Genomic DNA, 10,630 nt, shown 5'->3' on the forward strand with positions numbered 1-10,630 from the left:
TGTTAGGCTATGCCCTCTCTATTTCTGGTAATTCCACGCCGGTGGAAACTCAAACAAAACACACAATAAGAGGCTCTAATGCATGTGTGTCAATCTCGCGGCCCATGTTACCTGTACTTGCGCCCGCATAATGATGTGAAGAAATATTTTTAAAAATTACTTTTCAACAAATTATTTATTATGAAGGCAATATGAGCAGAGTGTTACAGGCATAGCCCTAGAGAATGTAGCCTCATGGGCAGTGTAGCCCAGTTGTAAGTAAGCTGTTAAGACTCGACTGTACGCTGTGTTCATGTTTTCCTCCGAAACAATAAGTTCCGTTGGAGCAGCCTTTCAACGCCTCTCTCTGTCTCTCGCTAGCAAAGTTGACCCACACAACAAAGTAAAGCTAGTTTTCGGTTACGAGCCCGACACGGAACCCGACGTATTAGCCAGAGGTCCCTTTACTACAGTTCGGAGCCGCGGACCTGAAAACATATGCGTGCAATAGTTTTCTATATGAGATCGCTGCAAAAAGTGCAGCCTTACCTAATGTCCACCCTACTGTTACTCATTTATATTAAGATTTAAAAATCTAGTTGGTATTGGTATGGCGAGTATTCTTCAGTAATAGTAAAAGATCACAGAGCAATAGTACATTCATTTAGTTGCCTACATAATTGCCTGATAATATATTAAGTAATCCAAATTATTCAGAATAAGTTACTCTAATTGAGTAACGTAACGGAATAGGTTACAAAATACATTTTGGGGCATGTATTCTGTAATCAGTAGTGGAATACATTGTAAAAGTAACCTTTTACTTTTACAATGTAAAAGTAAAAGGTTCCCAATGAAAATCTTAACATCTTCATTACTCTACCACTACCAGCTTGGCCTCCTATCTGTTTGTCACTGTGTCTTAACCATACATAGCAAGTCTCGCGAACATCTCATAAACTTCCCATTCACTATCCTTCTGTAACAAATCAGCCCTGACATTTGTCTCTAACAGCTCCCCCCATTTGCACACTCTTCTTCACCTCTCCTCAACACTGCTTCTGTTGCCTGGAATTTATCCCAGGTACTTAAAATAACCTACCTACATTATCTAAACTCTATATTTTAATAGTACAATCAGCAGAGTCTTTATTTATCCAGGTAATGTTTTCACACATTCAGTATTCAGTCTCTCTACTAGTCCTTTTACAGCAACATTACATGTAGCACCATGGCAAATCATCATTCTGTATTATACTGTATTACAGTATCTAATGGTTACACTAACAAGTAAACAGTAAACCTACTGGTAGTTTTTACATGGTTGAGCCAAAGAAATGTCTCAATGATTCTGAAAAGACAAGGTTTCTTTAAGCATCTTAATGCAAAATGTTTTGGACACTGGACAAGCTGTGCTACAAGCAGAGACAGTTTTAAGTTTGACATCTAGAGCTTTGAAAAACATCTACAGCAGGTTTTCAGAACAACAGCTCACCTTTGCACTGCAGGCCCTGCCTGAAGAGGCCTTTGAGCAGCTTCTTGCAGTGCTGGCAGACAGTAGGCCGGGTGTAAGAGTGAATGAGGAATGTGTGGGGAACTTTGACTTTTGACAGTAAGATCTTGTCAAGCTCAATGGGACGGCCAACATATGATTGTGAGCTGGATCGCCGCTCTCTGCCAGGAAAGTAATCTAACTGGTTCTTCTGCTGTTGGGAGAAACAAGCAAAGCATTTCAAAGTTTTTCATAAGTTTCTAGTTTTTGCCAGTGGACCTGTTTTCCATGATAAGTCACACTTAAAATGATTTTTTATGGCAGCAGATTTAGAGTTTGGTTTCTTAGCTCTGGGGTTACCGTTGCCTGCGAGAACTATATGATAAATAGACTAACAGATGGGAGAATGAATTGCACAGTATAATTTAACTTGGCTGCCTGTTCACTATTATGCAATAAGTAAAAATGACCCTAGAGAAGTATTTCTATGTAAAAAGATGGGAGGACTTACCTCCATGCTAGGACTGACTGGAGACTGGACAACAAAAAAAGAACAAAAAAAGTTACTTCAACATTTCTGAAAAACTGTGTTCCACAGGTCTGTGCTTTTGTACTGACCAATAAAGCATCATCACTGTAGTGGGGAGGTGAAGGCTCAGCAGAGAGCGGACGCCCGATGTTGATTATCCCGCCTGTCAATGAGACATTGGAGGGACGACGCCTCCTCACCCCGCTGCAGTTGTTGGGGATCTTAAAGGCACAGCGCTTGTGGTAATTCAGACCACAACCTGGAGAAAAGGATAGTGTCTCTTTTTAAAATTTTACCTCAGCCATAATGTTCTCATGATTTCATCTTATGGGAGTAGGATATTTTACCTTCACATTTAAGTCCTTGGCGTACAAGTCCCCACAGCATTTCCCCACAGTGGTCGCAGAAGGCTGGAGCTCGGTACGAATGGACAAACAGGCAGTGTGGACGAATCTGGAAGTCCTCTACTGTGGCTGAAGCTGTAGAAAATTATAAGATATAAATGAATTCCAACTACAAGTTTTTGTGTCTGTCAAGTAAGGTTATATGTGTACTAGGGGGTTGATGCACTTAAAAGAGTTGTAGTTGCATTTATTGAAAATTGAAAAAAGTTTAAGTGTAAGTAATAACATAGAAGTATAGAAGGGTCAGCTGAAATGTAAATCTAAAATAAAAGCAATGACTTGAGCTTAAATTTCAGGTAAAGTGTAGTGATGGGATTTCCGGATCTTTTTAGAGAACCGGCTCTTTCGGCTCCCAACTGGCTCTTCAGGTTGTTTTGTTGCTTTAATTAATTTATTATTGACAACAATATAAAATTATTCACAAAAGGAATTACTAATGTAAAAAAAAAAGTGGTTTTATTTATATATGTTTATATATAAATATATGCGGTGGCCCCCAGAGACAAAACACGTACAAACTCCAAAGCACATTTCTAGCGTTAACTGAACTTCCAAAACAGAGCTACCTAGATCACTTAAATTACACAATTGAAAGCATATGCGTATTGTTTGTGTATTTATACACAAGCACTCATATGTATTCACATAATTTAAAAAAATTTTTGTTACTACCACACACCAAATCCAGTCGTTGGTACTTCCTGGCTTGTGTGGCCACTAGGTAACAAAGCTCAACACTGCCCCTAGCATCCTGGAGTACTTCTGTTGTGTTTTGGAGTTTGTACGTGCTTCGGAGTTTTTACATGTTTTGGAGTTTTTACTTGTTTTGGAGTTTTTACTTGTTTTGGAGTTTTTACTTGTTTTGGAGTTTTTACTTGTTTTGGAGTTTTATGCTTTGTCTCGAGGGGCCACCGTAAATATACTTTTATTTATTCACTCCACATAAAATTTAATAAATAAATCATATAATACAAAAACCAACTATTTACATTTCAACTTTAACTATTTAAATTTTCAGCTTTTAAATATAAATATGAAAAAATATGAAAACAAAAAGAACCTGCACATTCTCTGTCATATGGACCTGCATGAATAAACTTTCTGAATCCTTTATCATCCGCAACAGAAAATAGTTGTGGATGATTACTATACCTTTCTAATGTGACGTTGTTGTCCCTGGCTCTCTTTCTCTCTCTCTCCCTCCCACTCTGTTCCTGTGCTACTGCGAGTGTAACTACCGCCCCTCCCCCCTCTGCCCAGCGCAAAGCACAAGGCTGGCGTGCGGAGTGAAGCGGGAAAAAGTGTGTGTGAGAGAGAGGGTGAGAGAAAGGAAAAAAAACCCATGGCTCCCAAAAAGGAGTCGGCTCGTGTTGTCCATGTCAAAGTGTCGGCTCTAAGAGCCGTTTCGTTCCCCATCACCAGTAAAGTGTAAACATGACAAAAACTTTAGGGCAGCTGGTGCTCAGGAGGTGGCAAAAGTTGTTCACTATTCAGAAGATCGGTGGTTTTAGTCCCTGACACTTACAGTGCACACATCAAATTGTCCTCAGGCAAGTAGAACCTCAAATTGCACTTGTGAGGGTAACACATTACACACTAATGAATGGCTGTACATATGCATCAGAAATCATATTACAAAAGTTTTTCAAATATTTGCAAAAGAAAAACATTACGTGAAATGTAAGTGCTTAAGAAACTGAAATGTCACTACACACTGTACTTTCATATTTGTGTTGAACTGTTTCAGTTAAAAATAAAGGTTAAAAGAAAGAATAAATATAATCTTTCTTAAACATTGTTTACTTCTTTGTGTATTAACTAAGGAAGTAAAAGTGGCAGTTAAAAAAAGAACTGCAGATAAACCTGGAGATTCATTAAAATATGGGTTAAGAGTCACTTGAAAACATATAACACAACATAAAATGTAAAACTCGGAGAAGTGGAAAAGTGAAGACAAATGGTGTGTGAATGCACTGAAATTAATGGGGTTTAATCATAAGAAGCTGAAATGTGAGCTGGACTGTACGCTGTTACATCACCTGAAATCCATTTTCACATGTCAGCTATGAAGTTTGCAGTTGAAGAGAAAGTGTCACTTCAAATGAAGGATAAGCATAATTTTTTAAAGGGATTTCTACGATAACGACCTGAGATGTACCTGAGTCAGTGTACGGTAGTTTTTCCGACTTGAGAACACTCCATAAAGTTGTGAGCAATTTTCCCACTTAAAGGATAGCAATATTCAAATCAAGGAAAACTGAAAGTGAAAAATAAGAACATTCCAACATAATAGCAATCCTGAATGTTAGACTTTTAATCACTGCTGACAAACCAATCTGTGGCACCATATTTTCCTCCACATTTTCCAGTGTTTCTCCGTGCTTTTAATTTTATTTCAGAGATGAGCAGCTGCTTATCTGGGGTGACTGGGCTCTTGGCCACAGCAGCCATCTGAGCCCAAATATCCTCCAGCTGTTTTGACAAAAACCCAGTTGGGTGTACAGGCAGTGCCGGTAACCCCTGCTGTGACACTCGTAATGTCAAACAAAGAATCAGTTTTTGCTGTTTTTATAATATCACAAAAAAAAAAAAAGACAATGAAAACAGGGGCAAAGTGAATGGGATTTCTGGTAGAAACAGCTACTGACTCTGCATCTTTACATTTAAAGTTTTTAAATAGAAAGCATTAAAGCTCACTTTGTACTACAGTCATTGGCACCAAACTATTGATTCAGACTTAGAGCTGGCATGTGTAGCTCCAAAGGAGTTTGGTAGTAATTCAAAAAAGAAATTAAAACAGAGCGCAATTTATTAAGGAATGCAAACATCAGTCAGTAGCTGCTGAGTCTACAAACAGCCAACTTTGGCCAATCAGCTCAACATAAGAACTAGAAAAATGTAATTGTAATATTTACAACTTGTTTTTGCCTATTTATTGGATTAAATATGTGGGTGAGAAATGTGAAAAGAAAATCTCAGAAATAAAGAAAAAAGAAATACTGAAAAAAGATAAACCAGATAAACCAGAAACATTTACGACTCAGATTTTATATTATTTTACTTTTGTACTTCTGTCACAGCTTCATGGGTAACTGAGATTACCCATGAACTGGGATTAATAGTTACTTATAGTTTAGACTCCATTAAATTTCTTGTTTCTTTGATTTCTTTTGACATCTGATATTTTTTTATTTTGGAGCATGTACAAAGTTTTACTTTTAGTGTTCTTATACATTTGAGAAAAAGACAAGCCACATTTCTAAAGCTTGTTTCATGCTAGACCTTATTCACATATCTTCACATTAAACCTTTTTTTAAGGATTGAGTGGGTGTGTAAAGCCTGTGCTTGATTAACATTTCCCATTACACCTGTTAGGGTGGAAAAATGTTTATCGTTATTTAGATTGTTAACGCCTATTGGCTCAAAGAGTATAGGAACTTTGACATTTTCGTATTAGATTGTATTTTACAAAAAGTTAACACATATTTTTGAAACTTGTTATACAAGTCAGATTCCCAACTAAGAAAATAAAAATTTCCTGTAAATAACGTAGTTGATAAAATAGATATTTATTTATTCTAGATGTGTCAAATTAATATGATAATAATAGCGTTGCATTTGCCACACTGACTGGGAAAAAAAAAGAATACATTTAAACCTAGAAACACTGAGGCAGTCAATGCGACCCTGATAGAAATCCATGTAAAACGCTGGGTTTAACATGCACCCCTGATAGTGTAGCAAAACATGATATAACAGGAGCCATAAGTAAATATATAGGGGGCTGTGGTAAAAGATGAAAAAACGTAGCCAACTTAATTGTGTCTTCTTGCTTGACTTTCTCAATGTTTGTACAAACCGAATTCAACAAATTCCTACTTTAAGTTGATGAGATAATAGGTATTATGGTGTTATCATAGTAAACTCCAATAATCTATTTTCTAATCTGTTGTCTATTAGTTTTAATACTATCAGTGTAAATTGGCAGCAAATCAGAACCAATTATGAAATTATCTTTTTTTTCTACATTATTAACACACTGCATACAAATGTTCAATACTGCCAGTGCATGGGTTTGGATATATCATGTATTCTGTCTGCTGAGACTGATTCAGTCAGATGTAATTCTGTAAGAAAATTATTGTTGAAATGTGCCACATATACTGTATGTTATATGTAATAACCTTACTTATTGTTTATTAATTGATTTGCTTTTTTTCTGCATGAATTCTTTCTAAAAATATTGTGAATTTGAGAAAGGAGTAAACATGGAGGATGCTTGTAAAGATGAAGTGCATCAAACACACCTAATTGATTACATGATGACGAATACATAGAGGAAGAAGGTACATTTTGTAGAGCATGGGATGCTTCTCCTGTATAGGGGTGTGGGTGGATGTAGAGTTGGAGACAAGGGTGTTGGGATCCTGACTTGAATGGTCTGACTAAAGCAGATTTTGTTCAAAATTCCAAAATATGACAGGACACTTAACCACATACATCTGTCAGCACCTCTTCAAAGGACTTTCCTGTAAAGACAGTCTGCCAAGGTGATCCATCTCCCAGAGAAAGTGTGTAGGAACTGAACTGGCTTGTAATGGCTGGCAACAGGTGCTGATTATACAGATATAGGTGGAGTAGCATTATTACCGATGTGAGTGTTCAACCTGTTTGTACTGCAGGACAGTCAGATCTGTCAGACCTAAGACTACGGATGGAAGTGAACCAAATCTAAATGGAAAAGGTGACTCGTGGTTTTCACACGGTTTTCTAACACATTTTGAGTTAAGCCACCTTTGCCTGCAGTCTGATCAAGAAGTGAGTTGTCAATTAACAATTTCACCAAAGATCTGTTCTCTGATCACTTCCTTTTCCCCATGCTGTTAAATTTACATCGTTCAACATTTCAGCATCACTACAATTGTCCAATAATCAACCTTCCTGGGTCCCCAGAGCCAGTTGGTTTCCACTCCATGCTGTTTCTAATTCATTGTGATCTGTCGCTCCTTTACACCAGCTCCTCCTCATCCATGTTGTCTAGAACATCTCATCCAAACTCTCCATGAACCATCTGCTTACTCTGCTACACTGCCACCAACGTTTAGTGTCGGGGGAGGGGGCCCACTTACTATGGTGTCTCCATAATGTTGCTTCTCCTTGGAGTAATTGCCAAAAATACTTGGATGTCAGAGCTTACTCTTTTCTCCCAAATTATTTCACCTTGACGAAAATCATAACTGCTGTAATGCAAACTTTTGCTAGTAGGAGTTAGTTAAAGGAACTGTGTGGCTCCCTGAGATTTTTCGGGATAACAGTGGAGCCAAAAGGAATAGTCAGTATCAGGTTCTGATACACACACACACATTTGTTAGTAGATACTTGGAGCGCCACATGGGATTTGTTGGAAAAAAAGGAAAACTACAGAATATATTCAACTAGCCGGAGATAGAGGAAGAGAGAAGAAGGGAGGGAGATAAACAGAACAACAGAGACAAAGACTAATGAATGGGTTGTTAGTGGGTATTTTGTAAATGTTTTGGAGGTAGGAGAGGCTCTTACTGGGCACAGATGGACTGAATGTCTTTTAAGTTGGCCAGCAGGCTTGGCAAGGCAGGATGGGTAGTTTATGCTACACAGTTTTCGGTCATTTTCTTTCTTTTTCTCTCTCTCTCTCTCTGCATGTATTTCCGATTCTCTATCGCCTTTTCGTTTTCGTTTACATACACACACATTAACACACCCACACACAACCCCGCACGCACACACACACACACACACACTCGGCCTGTGTCGCGGTCCTCCAGTAGAATACAGCTCTGATTAGACATTCTGCTGTAGGAAATTACCTCCATTTATTCAAATTATTGTTTATGGCTTTTGTTTGGAGGGCCAACATACGTTTGGATGTGTGAACAAGCTCCCAAACTGTTATTATATGCTTCAGAAAATGACTTATGTGCATGTGTGTGCATGTATTTGTGTGTTTGAGTGAGGTTTCCTAGGTAGCCCTTGTTTGGATATAAATGCCTGTGTTTATGGCTGTGTGGTAGAATTAGGAGTGCTCGTTGCTAACTTGTTATCCTACAACTAGAAAACAAACACTGCAGGGGAAGAAAGTGTAGACCAGCGGCGGTGGCATAAGCAGGTGCGGTGTGTTAAGTTTACTTTCATGTGTTTGCTTTCGTATGTCAAAATAGGCTGTATGTACAGTAAAATAAACATTTCAGCACCCTGCAAATAAAACAAATAAATTAAAAAAAAAAGATGTGGAGACATTTCATTCAATAACTTTTGCTGGTGCTGTGTTCTACTTTTGATGCTGTTACTGCTCACAGAAGAAATATGTCATGAAAATGACCCAGGAATGTTTTGCCTGCTAAGAGTCAACATGACAAGATATTAATTAGCAAGCAGCTAAAAAACTGCTCTTATCTGTAGCAATAAGAGCTGCTTTTCACAGTTTCAAAACCTGAAAGGCCGGCAGGCTCCAGGTAAGGCAGAAAACCGGGCTCATGATTGTTGCAACTGTTCAAGGATTAGAGACTGAAAATGCCGGCTCCTAAAGGTCAGCAGAAATGTCTGAACTGTTGTACGTGCCAGCATGTGATAGCACAGTGAGCATTTTCATTCATTTTCTTTCCACACTTGGCTCCATGCAACTTTGTAAACAACAAAAATTAATCAAGTGGAAAGATTACAGTTTTCACACACTGGAAAAAATCCAGCACATATTACAGATGCGCAATTACAAGGGGACATAACATGATTTCCATGAAGTGATCTATTAATAGCAGCTATACTGAAAATGGTCCAGATGTCCATGAGAAGCTGATGTGGAATGAAAGATGAGCCAGATTGAAATCAGAAAAAAATGTAATGACTTACAGTATTATAGGTCCTTGAATGTACCATGACTTGGCAAGTTAAGAAAATAATTAAAAAAAATGTAAAACAGCTTTACCACAAATGCAGCTAAATGCTGGACAATAAGCTTAAGTGTCTGGGTGGACAACTATGGAGATCTTGCTCACTAAGCTTTAGTGCTTTTGTTTACTGTAGATTAATATAATGGACAAACAAAATGGTACCATTATATTAAAAGAACAGTTACTCCCTGTTCTGTGACCCGGTATGAAACACAGTTCCTTAGGATTGAACTATGGCACGACTGGGGGCTAATTTTGGGTTAGATGTGAGGTCATTAAAGGTTTTTTGCTTCGCTTCGTGTACCACCCGAGCCTTTATTATTGTTTTAGTCCACCCCTGCTTACTATATGACAGAACATGCATTCTGTTGGAGTTTGCATCTCTGTTTTGTGTTAATTTCCTGTTTGTTTCCACCACATTTTCAGCTGTTGCTGAGACTGGCACGGAGCTGTTAACAAATGTGTTTTTAACTGAGTGGCAGCATCCTGACGGAGGAGGAGAGAGAGAGAGACAAGTTAAAGAGGACTGAGTCAGAGAAGGGGAAGGTACGAAGGATTAGTCAAACATGTAGGGTGTTGTAAACAAGATGGAAAATACCAGGCGTGAATGCTAAAAGATACAAAAAGAAAATTATTATTTCACATCATTAGTGCTTAATTCAGCTGGCAACTTTCGGTGCTTCCGTGTCTTTAAATGCTTGAATGTCATCTGTTGCGTGTATGTATTTGTTACACTTTAGGACCTTTTCCAGTTCCAATTTATTATTTTCAGCTGAACTGCATGTCACCAAGCTTTAGAGCTTTTGTTGTAACTGACACTTTCAGCACCTAAAGTTCTTTCATTGCTTCTGTTTCAGCAAGCAGTTCCTTTGTGTCAGTCCTTTAAATCTGGTACAATTATAACACAATAATTTACCATTGAAATGGATATTACACTACACTACAAGTATTAAAGCTAATTTACACAAGCCCTACTCTGAAAAACTGTCACAGAGTTAACACTGTCTGTGAAGCTGGATTTAAAAGGTAAATGTTTAAAGTTTCCGTTTTTCAGCCCATGTCTAGCGGCATGTTGTGTGAGTACAAAGTGTGATTTCCCTGGTTGGTTGGCTGGTTGCTGCTAATAGACTTACTTTCTTTTATGCTAGCTAACTAGTGACAGAAGTGATAATTCAATGCAAAACAAGGAAAATAAAACTAAAAAGCAGTCTAAGGGGGTCACTGGTACTCAGTGTTGGGTAAGTTACTTTAAATAAGTAACTTAGTTACATTACTAGTTACTTCTATCAAAAGTAACTC

At 37.9% G+C, this 10,630-nt stretch overlaps 1 protein-coding gene across 1 annotated transcript in view; it reads right to left on the reverse strand.

Annotated features, from left to right (window-relative positions):
* The window catches only part of prkd1 (protein kinase D1), a 68,055-nt gene that overhangs the window by 32,765 nt on the left and 24,660 nt on the right, over positions 1 to 10,630 (reverse strand). The window contains exons 3-6 of the mRNA XM_005728694.1: positions 2,348 to 2,479; positions 2,090 to 2,259; positions 1,983 to 2,006; positions 1,475 to 1,685 (exon numbers count right to left, since the gene is read on the reverse strand). Coding sequence (XP_005728751.1) covers positions 1,475 to 1,685; positions 1,983 to 2,006; positions 2,090 to 2,259; positions 2,348 to 2,479 — 537 coding nt within the window. The remainder of the gene's footprint in view (positions 1 to 1,474; positions 1,686 to 1,982; positions 2,007 to 2,089; positions 2,260 to 2,347; positions 2,480 to 10,630) is intronic.

The sequence above is a fragment of the Pundamilia nyererei genome, unplaced genomic scaffold, assembly GCF_000239375.1.
Source record: "Pundamilia nyererei isolate P.nyererei 1_Seehausen unplaced genomic scaffold, PunNye1.0 scaffold00029, whole genome shotgun sequence".
NCBI lineage: Eukaryota > Metazoa > Chordata > Actinopteri > Cichliformes > Cichlidae > Pundamilia > Pundamilia nyererei.